The sequence below is a fragment of the Dermacentor albipictus genome, chromosome 5, assembly GCF_038994185.2.
Source record: "Dermacentor albipictus isolate Rhodes 1998 colony chromosome 5, USDA_Dalb.pri_finalv2, whole genome shotgun sequence".
NCBI lineage: Eukaryota > Metazoa > Arthropoda > Arachnida > Ixodida > Ixodidae > Dermacentor > Dermacentor albipictus.
In genome coordinates, this window is record NC_091825.1 from 56783668 (window position 1) to 56799808 (window position 16141).

A 16141-nucleotide genomic window follows, 5' to 3' on the forward strand; every position below is an offset into this window, starting at 1 on the left:
ATGTATTGTTCAAACTGGTACTGTTATAAGTGGGTTTGACTCTAGACACAAATGCATCTGTAACAAACTGAACATCTATGATTTCTCCAAGGCCACCTGATGAGCTGGGAGATAAAAATAACACATACAAAGGAGGCACGTTATCAGGAGTACTAGCCAATTGGCTCAGCCAATTTTGACAGCAGTCGAGTCTGCTCCTCTGAGTGATCTCTCCTATCAACAACTGCTCCATATCCGCCATAGAACATGCAGCCAGGAAAGAAAGAAAGAAAGAAAAAGAGTGCTCCAAATCTGTCATTGGAATTCACCACTAACAAAATGCTCTGAAAAGGGTAGCATGCCCTACATTTTCCCCAAGTACTATAGTCCAGTAATTTGGTGCTTGGATTACCAACCTTTCCTGCACTTTCCCTGAGTCATAACCCAGACTCCTCTCTGAGGCAGATTTATTTATTTATTTATGAGGTGTCTACCGCAGACCAAAAATTAAAAAAAGTATCGTTAGGGTAACACAGAAGCAATGAAACATGTATTGGAGTGCTGTGAAATAACTTTGACCTCTCTCTGGGGTTTCTTTTATCATGCAACAATATCTAAGAGTGCAAGTGTTTTTTAATTCAACCCCTTGTGGGATGCAGCCATCGTGGCTAGGTGTCTAACAACACACCCTCTGGCAAAATGGACTGGCCGATGGCTTGGGTGTTACGGTAGTGTGTATATTTCTGAACGGACCATTTGTTTTCTGCTTCTGTGAATGCTACAATTTGAGTGGATGGTGGTGAACTTCTTGTTATCCTCACACAGCCACTTCTTGTTGGAGCGTCGCCGCTTGAAGGATCGCGTGGTAATCCAGGGCCCGGCCGGCAACCGTGCAGCGTACTCGGGCCGTGTCCTGCGGAGGGCACTGAACGTGATACGGCGTCGTTACGACCGCACAAAATTGCTCCCACAGGTGAGATGATGAGCTGAGCAGTTCTCTTTATTGTTATTTGAGAGATTTGCTGCAAGGCATATGTAGTAAAGAAGAATAAACAAAACACACAAATCAAACGCAATGTTTGGGATGTAATTCTGGAAGCTTGCTTGAGTTGGCGAGGTAGCTGGGGTAGCGTACGACACGAGTACACCCTTGCCGTCTGTAGCCGTTTGCCTAATGAAGACGAAGGGGATGTATGATGCCAACCTTTTGTGTCGTAGTGGCACATTCATTTGGGGGTGATTGGCCAAGAAAGGGCAGATACCCATTGGCACATACCCAGTGCTAATGGGTATATGCTAGCCTAGTAGACAACTTGCCAAGTGGCCGAAGTCTACTTGGCAAGGCAGCAAGCAGCCAGCACCTGCACGTTGGCCCAAGTTGCCTGTACATATCCACAATTATACTCGGCGAAGAAACAAATGCCAAACCCTGTGGATGAGGCAAAGAAAGCGTAAGAAGAAAAGGGGGTGGATCACGTCAAATAAAAACATGCAGCTCAGTGTGGTGCAGGTACTGCGACTATGATCAACGATGATTGAAACATTAGGCTTGGGTTAGGCCTCCCGGGAATCTTGTGTGCCTAGTATTTCAAGTACCAGGCCAAAGCAGGTGATGAGTGTTCACTGAAGACCTGGAAGCCAGGCCCCCGTGACACTTTCCAGGTCCAGGTGATCGGCAGGTGTCAGGGCCAACCTAGCCCATAGCCTCCCAAGTTTGTCTCCAGGCTATGCAGTTGTGCGTGTCTTTGATGCAGTATCATAGCAAGCCCGATCGTGCACGAACATCACAAGCATGCATTGCGGTCTACAGTGCATTGCTTTGGGCAGGATTGTGGGTTTTTCCTGCATAATTTAGGGCCCAGCTGACATACTGCGCAATGTACAGTCAGGTCTCGTGATAACAAAATAATGGATATAACGAAATCAGTGGAATTCCCCCTTAAATCCCCATGAGATTCATGGTGCTGTACATGCAATAACGGATATAACGAAGTAATTCTGGCTGTCTTTTCAACTTTGTTATAATGAGGTTTTACTGCAGTGTTCAGGTGCCCACACCTTTTAACACGATGCTTTCTTTGCAAACCCTCCAGGACTTTAATGACTATGGCTGTTGTTGGAATGTTGCTGCCTTGCTGAATAGCTCATGCACAGGACAGTGCTCGCATAACAAATTGGCTTCTATGCAGCCATCTGTACTACCCCTACAGATGTGCCAGTGCCCAGCTCTGTCATCTATGTAACTACGCAACAAAACCACAAATGGTACCTGAACATCCTCAGTTGCAACAAACGTGCACCTTCAAGTCCATAATTTTTTTTATTAAAGTAAAGCTTTCTGTGCCTGGTCTTAGTGAGATTTAACATGTCTGCTCAGTCCGCTTCTTCCCGAGTAAAGTGGATTGGTCCTTGGCATAGTGATAATCTGGGCTGGTCACGAAGCAATATGTGGTTGCATGCATCATGTGGTTTGTGTTGTAGGGGTCTCTACATTTTCCCATCTCGCTGGGCAGGCACGTAACCACAGTGCAGAAGACAAACAGTTTCATGGCATTTAATTAACCTGTCTACAGAAGCTTCACTGCACATGGATTCCAACATTGGATTGGCATGGTTTCTACTGCTATGTAATAGTTCGGAGGAGTGTCCCATCTGTATTGTATAGTTTTGTGTGGCTGGTGTTCAAGGCAGTTCAATTTGTTGGTGCAGTTGTGCATTTACCGTATTTACTTGCATAATGATCGCACTCGTGTAATGATCGCTCCCCTGAATTTGTCAGCGAAATTTAATGTTTTTTTCTTTCCTGTGTAATGAACGCACCCCGAACTTGCCGCAGTGATATGTCGTGTGCCAAGTCTAGCTAATGATGATCGCACTTACCATCTGTCGAATGCTGTCAGATGCTACGCAAACAACTCTTCAAGACATACCAAGCGGTCTGCATGCACCAAACATTCTTAAGCAGATGCTCCATTTTATTCCTTTCATCACTTTCCACACTTCCATGAAAAAAAAAAAAGCTACAACCAAACTTGCCTTGGCTTTATTATTTGTAGGCTTTATAATGGTTGTGGTCAACAACAACAACAAAAAGGCACCTTTCGTTTCTTCTCGTCGGCACTCGTGGGCGTGCAACAAATCGTGAGCAGCAATGATAGTAGCCACGTTTACACTGGTACGTTAGAAGTGTACCCTATTCATACGCCGACGCTTGTAACACAGGTAAGATATACGCCCACACTTAGCAGAAATGTGCCGTATTAGGATAGTAATGATGACGAATGCCGCAGTTCCTGCAGCATACCTGCCATATGTTTCTATGTCACTGGCAGTTAAGCACGGCCATCTCTGTTTCTGACCCCTCAAAGTGGACATGGCTGCGTTATTGCCACAGACTTGTCAATATTACCGGTATTATTCATTACTGATACGGAAGAAACTGTTTCAATGTGCGTAATGTACTTGCGAAAACGAAAAAACAAAAAAAATCGCGTTTCGCCCGTTTGGCTTGCTCCGCCGGCCACCATTTTGTTTTGGTGGCCCGCACTGTTAAAGCAGCAGCTGCCTGTTTGTTCACCTGTTGCCATCCCGTAGCAAATGCGGGATGAAAAAATATGTTTTCCTTTCCGGGAAGTTTAACCTGCATAATGATTGAGCCCCTGAATTTGTGGCAATATTTTTGACAAAAAGTGCAATCATTATGCGAGTAGATACGGTAATATATCAGCATAATAACATTTGTCTGTACACTGTATGCGTATCTAACAAGCGCTGAAAATCTTTTAATTTTCTACATTAGGGGCACCAAACATGCCATTTATTTTTGCCAATTAGTAATATCCAAATAATTGGTCTTGCCAATTATTTGAATATTTGTCAAGTGAATGCATAGCAGATAAATTTTCAGCATGAATGTATTCCTGCTGCTTTAAAAAATGTCAGATTATTTTTTTAAGCAAATGTTTGCACTGTTGGCTGGACAGCACAATATTTTTTACTTATTTATTTTCAATAAGGACCCTAGTAGGCATTACATAGGGAGGGTTCATCTCAGTACATGCATGCGGTTTCAAAACAATAAAACCTGAATACAGGAATACAAACAAAGAACATGGTTTCAATAAAAAGCAAACCGACAGCATTTGATTAAAACCGTGGTGTTCAGAATAAAATATAATTTAGTGCAGGGAAGAAAAAAGTTATTCAGACAAAAGCATTGCGATAGCATATGCATAAATATAAACACTTCAAAGACTTCGTGTACAAAAAGTGTAAATAATATAGTAATATACGTAGAGATAAGCTAACAATGTTTCTCATTTCTCAAGTAGCCTAGTAGCACACAATGATATGATGATGTATCTGTTAGCGATGTTGGACGGAAACGAGTATGGTACGGTTATGCACAATGCCCAAGGCGAATTCTGGTATTGCTTTGGCCTGGTGAAAATGGGGTAACTTTGTGCGTGTGATCAAGACTAATTGAAGCCTGCGGTGCTGGAAGAATATGTGATTGGGCAAACACTGTTTTATTGTGGGTAAAGTGAGCGAAAGGAGGATGATCGAGTATCTCACCTGCACATGACATGTGCATGTAGGTGCAGGGTTGCTTTCAGTGATGAGGCGTTTACAAAACGCAAATGGGATGACGTGACAAATTTCGTGGCTTTGTTCTGCACCTTTTCGGACAGGTTAGTAAGACCTGTCAGGCTAGGATGCCGTATATTAGAAGCATATTCTAGAGAAGGCCGAACCAATGAATTCAAAGTGTGCAGTCTTGTATATTTACTGGCAAAATGTAAGCGCCTTTCAAGGAGGCCGCGCTTCTTGAAAGCCTTATTAACGATGTGTTCGATATGAGCAGCCCGACTTAAATCTGAAGTAAGTAGAATGACCAAGTACTTAAATGACAGGACATTTTCTATTACGCATTGCTTTTACAAGTGTTTGAACATGTAGATGGAATGCTAGTAAATTTTAGATGCTTGTTTTTTTTTTCTGCTATAATTTCCATTTACGAATTGCTGCACCGTTTCTTTAACCTTGATAATTTAATTGGTGATGCCACAGTGATTCTGTGGCATCGACTTGGTCAAGCTGTTCCTTTATAAGTAACTCCCGCAGTCGTCTGCGAAAAGACAGATTGAAGGATGTATATTAAATGCTATGTCATTAAGAGTAAGCTTTAGCTCGGCAGCTCCTATCTAAATTAATGGGAAAGGAGAAACTGTTTTTCTTGGCAACAAATGCACCAAATTCGATGAAATTTGTTTCATTTGACAGGAATAGCTAAAATCTAATGGCTGCTGGTTGCGAATTTTCAGTTTAGGTTGTCAATTTTTTAATGAAAATGTACAAGAATTGCAAACATTCAGAAAACAAAACCGTCAAGTTTACAACTCTCTAACTCAACAATACAAGATGATATACAAGAGTTATGTAAATTGCACCTAATAATACATCTAAAGCAGACAATATTCATATATTATATACGGCTCTCAAGTAAACCATTAATATGGGAGTCAAACCCTCGTAAACAATGTAACAAATTAACATAAGGTGCAAATTGACATACCAAATTTGTCCACTTTGAATGCTCTAACGGATGCAATTTACAGACCTACAATATTTCTTCTTGGTGCAGAGCTACGGAATTGTAAACTTTGTGCTTCTACTTTTTACCAAATGTACCAATTTTTGAAAATCGTTTTTAAAACATTCAGGCGCTAAATTGAAATTTTGCTTCTGACAGTCATTAGAATTTAGCTTTATCTCTCTAGTGCAACAAATTTCATTAAAATGGTTTAGTGGTTATCTCAGAAAAGCGTTTCTGCATTTTACATGTATTTCAATAGGTGGTATTGGAGTTGGGCCCGAGATAAAGCTTCTTCTTAATGTAAATTAAAAGCAGAAGTGAGCTTCCTTGTTGCACTCCAGATGCAACTACTAGTCTTGATTAGATATTAAATTGTGAAGCTTGAATGCCTGGTAGCGATTGCTTAGAAATTGTTCGATCATTGCAGTCATTTTGCGATCGAGGTGCAAATTACTTATTTTTAGTAGTCGACTATAAGGAATACAATCAAAAGCTTTTGAAAAATAAACGAAAATGGCATCAGTCTAAACGGACATGCGTAGTGCTGTGTGCAGGCCCGATACAAGCTCGAAAAGTTGCGCCTGGCATGGTAACTTTTTCCAGAAACCATGATGAGTGTTAAGAATCAAATTGTTTCGACTGAGATGACCTGTGAGTATGATTTGCTCAAGTAATTTACATGAGATTGGCATGAGGGAAATTGGCCTGTAGTTGTTTGAGTGTCTACTGTTACAATATTTAAGTATGAGTACCACATAAGCAAATTTCTAGTCCTCCGGTGTACAGCCAGATTTGAGGATTGCTGCAAAATTCATGTGAGAAGGTTATCTGAATAATGGCAGGTTAATTTTAGTACTTTGGCACTGATGCCCTCAGGACCTGGACTATTTTTGCGGGGAAGGCGATTGATAGCGTTAGCCACACCGTGCTCTGTGATTAAAATTTCCGGGAAAGAATGAATAATAGCTGTGTCAGCGTCAGTGAATTATTTAGTGGAAGTTCATTAGTGATAACCTCAGGGAAGCGCTTATTAAATTCTTCAGCACAGTGTTCTACTGGTACAGTACTGCCGTCCTCGTTCGTCAGTGCCAGTGCTGAGAGGGTACGTTCAGGGTTCACTACGCCCCAAAATCTTTTAGGGTCCATTTTCATTAGGTTAGGGAGTGTTTTTTAAAAATATTTGTCCTTGGCTTGGAGAATGGCGGTTTTTGTTGAACCAGTATAACGTATTCATAGTCTGCCCAATCTTGGGGACAGTTAGAGTGCCCCGCTTTCCTGTTAAATCTTTTCTCCATGTTCAGGAAGCGTTTTACGACTTGGGTAAACCATGAGTCATTGGTTTTTGTAGCTATTGTTTCTTTAGGAACACAAGCAGCAGGTTCAATTTCCTTTAGGTTGACCCGGAACAAGCACCAGCTCTAGCTAGTCTTATGATCGTCGAAGTGCTTGTAAAAATCGTCTGCAAAAGCAGGCAGCATTCTGTTATTGTGTCGGCCCATGCGTGTAGTTTTATATAGTTTGCATGTTGAAGTGAGACCAAGCAACGAATAGCCTTATGATGATTACTTATTTCTTCCAGTGTCCATGTGTTAGCAATTTCAGGACTGTTGGTTCATATAAGGTCTAGAACAAGGACCCTGCGCATAGGCACACATGCAAGTTTTATAAAGTTGTGATAAAGTTGCAAATAAAGGAAGCGAATACATTCAGGCCGATTATTATGACTGTGTAGATAGAATGAACCGGTCAGTTTGCAGATAATTGAAGGCACCACCTAAGAAGAAAAGAGCATTCGGAAATTTTTGCATAACTTGCGAGATTGCGTTGCTAAGAAAATCGGGTGAACTCTGGTGTGGTGTTGGGGAGGTTGTGCCAATGGCCAATATGGCACGAGGTCCAGACTATTTTCAAAGGTGAGTCTATTGGAAAACGAGAAGGGTAGTACAGTTCATGAATTGCAGTAATTACACCACCACATTACCAACCGCTTCTGTCTTTGCAAAACCCAAGGAATGGCATTGGCAATAAAAGGTCGTTGCTAGCAACATTCTCCTTCTTAGTATCGATGATGATTTCTGTAGAACAAGTATAGTGTGATGGATTTTAGAATGTCAGTCTTGTGGTACAGTTAAGTCTTAATATAACGAACTTCAATATAACGAAATTCTCCATATAACGAAGTATTTAAATTTTCCTAACCTCTTATCCATAGAACACCATGTATTTAGGACCTGGGATTTCAATATAATGAAATTTCGCTTCCGCTGCAAGGGAATGCAGAGACAAAAAATGGAAACTTCCACGGATGCCAATGGTCAAATGACTGAATTGCAAGCATCTTCTTGCAAACGCACCTTTCAAATCGTGCAACAAGAGCAACCGCCGCAGTGGAGTCGCATCATGTTCCGGATAAAGTCCAAGCGCGATAAGATCCTATCGCGCCCTGCGCACTGGTGTACTTTAGGTGCGAGTGGAAGTGTATGAGGGTGAGACAAGAAAGATGGTGGCTTCACGACTGCCGCCTCCCCGTGCGAGCAAAGGGAAAGAGGGGGAGGGGAGCCCCGGCATGAGGGGTGGGGGAAAGGGTAAGTTGGTGCTTTGTGATTTCTGGCGCATGTCCATTGTGGCTGTGCGTGGCTGCAAGCACGGCTTAGTGCCTACGCAGCTGCGCACCTTGCTTTAGAGGTAGTCTGCCGCTTGTGCAAAGAGCAGGCGTGCCGAGACGGCGTGGCATTATGTTAGCTGTCTTCCCGCGCGTTTAGTATCGGAGTTTGCATAATCCCGAGTTTCGGTGACTTGTTGGAGCGGGAGGCAAACGAAGTATTCGCTCCTCACTGTCGGCGCTTCTCCTGATAGCGTCGTTCCAATGTGGGCAATGCTATCAGCTGCTGGGTCGGAGAGTGCACGCAAAAGTGTGGCTGGCTTCGCTTAATTCGTACTGCTGATGTGAAGATATTGACTTGGCATGAAACTGTATCATTCATCGCTGACTCCCAAATTCATCAAAATAAATTGTTTCATCATTCAAATTTGCTTTTTCCGATTGCCTGACAATTAAGAAAATTCTGCGGCCCCTTTCCATGTAGGAAAAATTGATCGGTGACTGTACTTATTTGCATAATGGGTCGAATTTCAACGCAACGAAATTTCGATATAACGAAGCAAATTGCCGATTTTGCCTGCTTCATTATATCGAGGTTTATTTGTACAAGCCACAGAAATTGGCAAAGAGCAATGAAAATGAATCTGTAAGGGACAGGTTCCTCTGTTGTATCATTGAACCTCATTTGGCAGATTGTTCATGATCTGATGAAATTTGAACCACAGCACCCGTGGTGCTATCGAACTTGTAAATCTTGCCTTCTAGATGAAGTTTATTAAAGCATATGGAAAACTGTGTTTCATCTGTGCAGTTGCTCTTGGCAAACTCGCAGCTTTTTTGAGGAGCTTAGACAGAAAAGTTATTGTGGTTCCTGTGGAAACTTGAAAGAGTGTTCTCCCGGAGGTGAACTTCGAAGTTTCGCAACTCTTGTTCTAGGGTAGCAATAAGGTTGGTATTATGGCATTCCTTGAGTCATGCAAAAGCCATTGACACTCTGTTTAGTGGCATCTGAGGAACTGATATTTTGTGCACCTTTGAACAAAAATAATTAAAGGAAGCTTGCAGGAAATCCGAACCTAAAGTGATAAACAAAAATGGACCTTATATTGAAGATAGGCTCTCAACATTGCATTTATGTACAAGTTTTCAGCACCATAACTTGGAGAACAAAAATTTAAGAAAAATGTTTAGCCTAAGACTCATGTCTTCCTATCAGCTTTCCTGTAAAAGAAAAGCAGGAATGATAAGAATGGCATTGCTGTTAATGCCCACTTGGCTGAGAGGAACCAATGTGTTGAAGGGGAATGAGGAAAGGAAACATTCCACTTTTCGTATGACCATTCATATTAAATTCCTTTCAGAAAGTATTTGCAGGAATACTTGGAATTGTCGCACCTTTTCAGAATGTCGCTCAGGCTGAACAAAAATGTGTTTAGGACCTCTTTAAAGAAACGTTATGGTGGCTGTAGCATCCACTGGTGTAATGCATGTGTCAACTGCGTTGCTGTGGTACCGCATTACTCATTGGGCTTTCCTCTCCCCTAATGGCGGTGTGCATAGATAGTGGCAGCATGTGAGCGGCAGCCGTTTCCGGAGCCCATGGAGGATTCCACTTGGGAGCTGCCGCAGTTCGAGGACCTCTACCAGGTGATGCGCGAGTCGATGGAGAACCACGTTCCGGCCACCCTGGGAGAATGCGAACTCTGGCTGCTGGGTCGTCTGCTGTCGACCCTTGGCACCATGATTGGGACGCTCGACCTGGATGCTGAGAAAGAAGCCCTGCAGAAGGCTCTCCTCTGGGCTGCGGTGAGTCCTGTGTTACCCTCAGTGACTCATTCGGTCACACACGTGCACCTGCAGGCACACTGATTCACCTTCCTGTGCTTGGCTACCGGCAGGCAACAGACGGGACAGAAATGTGCTTAGAAGGCATGCACGAAGTGCAGGACCCAGAAATTGCAGAGTGAAAAAGACACTTTTGGTCAAGAATGCAATTCAGTTTTATTAGTTTCAGGTTTTCGATCATTCAAAATTGCGTTAGGCAAACATTTGCATTGATGCTGTAGAAAAGCAGCCATGTGTGCTCACTCGCTGGCTGACAGAAAGAACATTGCTTGTGCACGCTAATCGAGGCAAAGAGAGAGAATTTCTGTTGACATTGACGCTCGCCTCCTGGCAGCATGGTAACAGAACAGTTCAGTTTCTTTAATCGAGGAATCCTGATGCAGTGAAATCTCGATGTAACAAACTTCAGGAGACTGCCCTAAATTGTTCGTTATTCTGAAAGATTGTTATAGTGAAAGCCCCAAAATTAATCATTCCACCCATCACCCTATCAGTTCGTAAGTTGTCACCATATGAGCTATCCACAGAAACGTCACTGTTGGCTCTCGGCACCCGCTGTTGCTATTTTCCATAGCTTCCGCCACCATGCATCACCGAAGCACCGTATAATAAGAGTGATGTGCACAAAACTGACACTGATGCCGAGAGAACTACCGACAAAAAGGTAGTTCCATGTTGCATCCAAAGTGCTGTTTCTTGCTTTTTGTTTGTTTTTCACATTTCTTGCTGTGGACATTGCAACTGTCTCACTCGAGGCAGATACCTGAACTATTTCAAAGTGCAAGCATGTGTAAATGACACCGTCTGGAAAGTGCAAACTGTGACCTTGTGGCATCCCCTCGAGTACGTAGGTTACATTTCACGGTGCGCATAGCAAGTATGGCCGCAGAAAGAAGTGTGAAGGAAACAGACGCGCGCAGAAAGAAGGGTGTAAGAAGGAAGAGGCTCGCCTCCTTTGCTGGGTCGACACTACGTATCCGAGCACACGAGGCTTGGACCCTCCTGCGTTTAACCGTGCGCGGCTTAGCCGTGTCTGGGGAAAGGGGGATTCTGGGGGTTGAGCTGACGCTGGGTGTTTGGACCTTTAAGGCCCCCCGGCGGAGGCAACACACCCCTTTGGCTTCTGCTTCACATAGACGCCACCCCTGGACTGACCTACCCGGGGGAAATCGGTAGTTGCCTTTTCCTGCTTCTCTTACTCCCTCCAATCTTCGTCTTTCTCTTACTTTTCATCTTTCCTGTCTTCTCCTAGCTTCCGTTTACTTCCAATTTTTCCAGGCAGCAAGGTTTAACCTTGTGTGAATAACCAACCTAGGTTATCTCATATTTGGTTATACATAGTGATAACGTACAGCTGGCGTTTGCAGGACCTGTTTTTACAGTCCCTGTAACGTCCCCTTGTAGGGCTCCACGGTGGGTGGCTGGCGTTATTGCCGAAAATTACATTAATCTATGGCTACTTCCTTCCCTCCCCTCCCAGATAGCCCTCAGAAAAGAGGGCGCACCGAAGATGTATTTCAGTTTTTTGGACGACAAAGACCCAACTTCCCACGATTTCACGTCATTCATTCGGAAAAGTCAGATTAGCAAGTACGCACAATCTCCCCATTTCTAGTTTCGATGTCTTTAACTGAGGCTCTTGGTCCAGGTTACAAGGCATCAGGGATGGCAAGTGGAGATCTCCTTTTGGAGCTCCGTGACCTGAACCAATACGAAAAGCTACCCAATCTAGTGTCTTTTGGGGACTTTCAAGTGACAGTGACTCCGCACCGCACTATGAACACTACACGCGGCGTTGTCTCAGATGATGACCTGCTTCAGCTGACAGAGGCAGAGCTCCTAGAGGGCTTCAATGAGCAAAATGTTGTTAATGTGAAAAGAATAAAGATGAGGCGCGATGGTAAAGAAATTGCGACCAAGCACCTAATTCTCACCTTCAATTCAAGTTTCCTGCCCGAATCAATCGAGGCCGGGTACGTAAAGCTCCATGTCAGGACTTACGTGCCCAATCCACTCCCATGTTTCAAATGCCAGCGCTTCGGCCACAGCTCGCAGAGCTGCCGCGGCGGCCAAACTTGTGCTAAATGCAGTGCCAAAGAACACACCACTGAAACTTGTGAGAATGCTCTCCACTGTGTAAACTGTGATGGGGAGCACGCCGTGTACTCACGGTCGTGCCCATCCTGGAAGAAAGAAAAAGAAATCGTAACGATCAAAGTGAAAGAAAATATCTCATTCAAGGAGGCACGCAGGCGAGTAGCGTACCTGCCAAAGAAAAGCTCTGCCGAAGTGGCACGTCAGGGGGCAACGTCACAACGGCCTCCGGCGGCTGTCCGACCCACAAGCAGTGAGTCGGCAGCTACGCCATCTGCCCCCGCGGCGGTTGCAGCTAGCGCTGCTCCGTCAACCCAGAATGAGGGATCATCGACCCCGAAGGTTGGCGCAGCCGAGGCTGCCCCGGCCTCCACGGCCTCCCCGGCCCCTTCCTGCGCTGGCAACAGCCGGTGCAGCCAAATCCCTCAGAGAGCCCCTTGGAGGGACTTTCTCGGGTAACTTCTCCCTTGCAAGAGCACGTGTCCGGCACCTCACAAGAGGCAATGGACACAACACCTATCATCAAGGTGCACCAAGTGCCTAAGGAGCGGCGAGGCTCCCTCGAACGCTCCAGAAAGGGCAAAACTCCCGTTACAGGGCCTCGAAAGTGCTCTGTGATTTAATCTCTGTAATTTACATAACCACTACTTCTGTTTCTGTACACACAGCACCTATTCAATTCCAGTATGGATACACAAATAATTCAATGGAACGTCAGAGGTCTTCTTAGGAACCTTGATGATGTGCAAGAGCTTATCCAAAAACACAATCCAAAAGTGCTGTGTCTACAGGAAACACACCTAAAACCACAACATTCTCACAACTTTCTCAACCACAACAACCACAACAACCACAACTTTCTCCGACCGTATGTCATGTTTCGCAAAGATCGCAATGATGCTGTCGTATCATCAGGCGGTGTTGCCATTTTTATTCATAAACGTATTTCCTGTCAGCGTTTACAGCTACAAACGCCCCTTGAAGCAGTGGCGGTTCGAGCTGTTGTTCGAAATAAACTTGTCACCATTTGCTCGCTTTACGTACCCCCACACTACAAATTAAACAAACATGAATTTCAGTCATTTATAGACGAATTGCCAGAACCTGATGTTGTTCTTGGCGATTTCAATGCACACAGCTGCCTGTGGGGCGACTCTTGTATAGACGCGTGAGGTCGTCTTGTTGAACAGTTCCTTTTTTCTTCTGGTGCGTGCTTGCTGAATAAGAAGGAATCCACATGTTACTCTCTAGCAAACAGAACCTTTTCTTCAATAGATCTTAGTATAGTTTTCCCGTCTATACTGCTCGAACTTGAATGGGAAGTTACGAACAATCCTTACGGGAGCGACCACTTCCCCATACTGATAAGAACATCCAAAGAAAACGAATATCCTCCACAAACTCCTAGGTGGAAGATAGACACAGCCGACTGGGAGAAATTTCGAACTCTCACTACCATCTCATGGGCTGACATGTCTTCTTTAGAAATTAATGCTGCTGTCGAGTATCTTACAGCATTCATAATAGATGCCACATCAAAATGCATATCCAAAGTGAGTGGTTTGGCATGCAAACGACGTGTACCGTGGTGGAACAGCGAATGTAGGATCGCCCGTAAGAATCAGAACAAGGCGTGGGGGTTGCTACGCACTTCTCCCACTGCTGAGAATCTTGTCAACTTTAAAGAAATAAAGTCCCAAGGCAGGCGAACCCGCCGACAGGCCAAAAGAGAAAGTTGGCACAAGTTTTTATCAAGTATTAAAATCGTTTAGAGACGAGGCCAAAGCCTGGAACAGGGTCAATAGGATTAGAGGGCGGCAAACACACTCACTCCCTCTGGTAAATACACAGGGCGATACACCGCAAGACCAGGCAGACTCACTTGGGGAGTATTTTGAGAGTGTGTCAAGTCCAACAAATTATTCACAATCTTTTCTCAAATACAAACATATAGAAGAATGTAAGCCATTAACAAGAAAACGTCGACAGAATGAGCCTTACAACCGTCCTTTTAGTACTGCCGAATTGAGAGCTGCCTTGAGCGCATGCAAGAGCTCCGCACCAGGATCTGATAGAATCATGTATGAAATGCTCAAAAACTTACACAATGATACGCAAGTTACACTACTCACACTTTTCAACACCATCTGGGATGCAGGGTACCTTCCAACCGCATGGAAGGAAGCCATTGTGGTCCCTGTTTTGAAACAAGGCAAAGACCCTTCCTCAGTGGCAAGTTACCGCCCGATAGCCCTCACAAGTTGCATTTGTAAGATGTTTGAAAAAATGATAAATCGGCGATTCATTCATTTCCTTGAACAGAACAAAATGCTTGATCCTTATCAGTGCGGCTTCCGAGAAGGGTGCTCCACAACTGATCATCTCATACGTGTTGAAGCAAATATCCGGGACGCATTTATACATAAACAGTTCTTTCTATCGATATTTCTCGATATGGAAAAGGCGTATGATACAACGTGGCGTTATGGAATCTTAAGAGACTTGTTAGAAATGGGCATCCTTGGTAATATGCTTAACCTAATAGAAAGCTATCTGTCCAATCGTACCTTCTGGGCAAAAGTCAGAAATGTACTTTCACGTCCTTTTACGCAAGAAATGGGTGTACCCCAAGGAGGCTTGCTCAGCTGCACACTCTATCGTGAAGATGAACACGCTTCGTGCTTCATTACCACCGGCCCTCTTTTACTCTGTCTACGTGGACGACATTCAAATAGCTTTCAAATCTTGTAACCTCGCAGTCTGCGAGAGACAGGTACAGCATGGCCTGAACAAAGTGTCGATGTGGGCAGACAAAAATGGATTTAAGATCAATCCTAACAAATGTTCTTGTGTTCTTTTTACAAGAAAGAGAGGCCTGATCCAAGACCCTTGCTTAGAACTATGTGGACAACAGATACCTGTAAACAAAGAACACAAATTTCTAGGTGTTATACTTGACTGTAGACTCACTTTCATCCCCCACATTAAACATCTTAAAGAAAAATGTCTGAAAACAATGAGCCTAATGAAACTTCTATCCCAGACTACGTGGGGTAGTGACAGGAAGTGCCTAATGAATCTTTATAAGAGCCTGATTCGTTCACGATTAGATTATGGTGCCGTGATCTATCATTCTGCCACCCCGAGCGCGCTAAGGATGCTGGATCCTGTCCATCATCTAGGTATCCGGCTAGCCACTGGCGCTTTCAGAACAAGCCCGATCGAAAGCTTATATGCTGAATCTAATGAGTGGCCGCTCCACTTACAGAGATCATACGTCAGCTTTACATATTTCCTTAAAGTGCACTCCAATCCTGAACACCCATGTTTTAATGCCAATACCGATATGACGTGTGCTACACTTTTCTGCAATCGTCCGTCTATAAGACAGCCGTTCTCGCTGCGTGTCAAGGAGCTTAGCGATGAAATGCATGTCCCACTCCTCGAGCTTCCCTTAATGCACCTAACCAAGCTCTTACCCTCTTGGGAGTGGCAGGGGGTAGAATGTGACGTATCGTTTTTAAAAGTCACAAAACATGCTCCAGAGGTCGAAATAAGAATGCATTTCCTACAATTTCAGTACAAGCACTCGTGCACAGAGTTCTACACAGACGCTTCTAAGTCACATGCCGGAGTGTCTTATGCAGCCGTCGGTCCATCCTTCAAGGAATCTGATGTACTACATACAGAAACAAGTATCTTTACGGCAGAGGCCTACGCATTATGGTCGGCTGCAAAGCATATACGGAAATCAAAACTCCAAAAAGCCGTAATATATACGGACTCTATAAGTGTAGTGAAGGCCTTAATGTCACCCTACAAAAAGAAAAATCCTGTACTTACTGAGGTCTATTCCGACCTGTTCAAAGCTTATCTGTCTAGCCAGCATATCATCATATGCTGGGTACCTGGCCACAGGGGAATCGAAGGTAAAGTTCTGGCAGACCAGATGGCTGCGTCAATTGCACCCCCTGCTGTTAATAAGACTGCTTTGGTGCCTCTCACAGATCTGAAACCTTACTTGC

The 16141-nt window shown here is 44.1% G+C and overlaps 1 protein-coding gene across 1 annotated transcript in view; it reads left to right on the top strand.

Moving 5' to 3' along the window:
• Window positions 1–16141, top strand: part of LOC135911193 (uncharacterized) — a 39539-nt gene that overhangs the window by 14112 nt on the left and 9286 nt on the right. The window contains exons 4-5 of the mRNA XM_065443383.2: window positions 805–952; window positions 9738–9983. Of these exons, the coding sequence (XP_065299455.2) occupies window positions 805–952; window positions 9738–9983 (394 nt within the window). The remainder of the gene's footprint in view (window positions 1–804; window positions 953–9737; window positions 9984–16141) is intronic.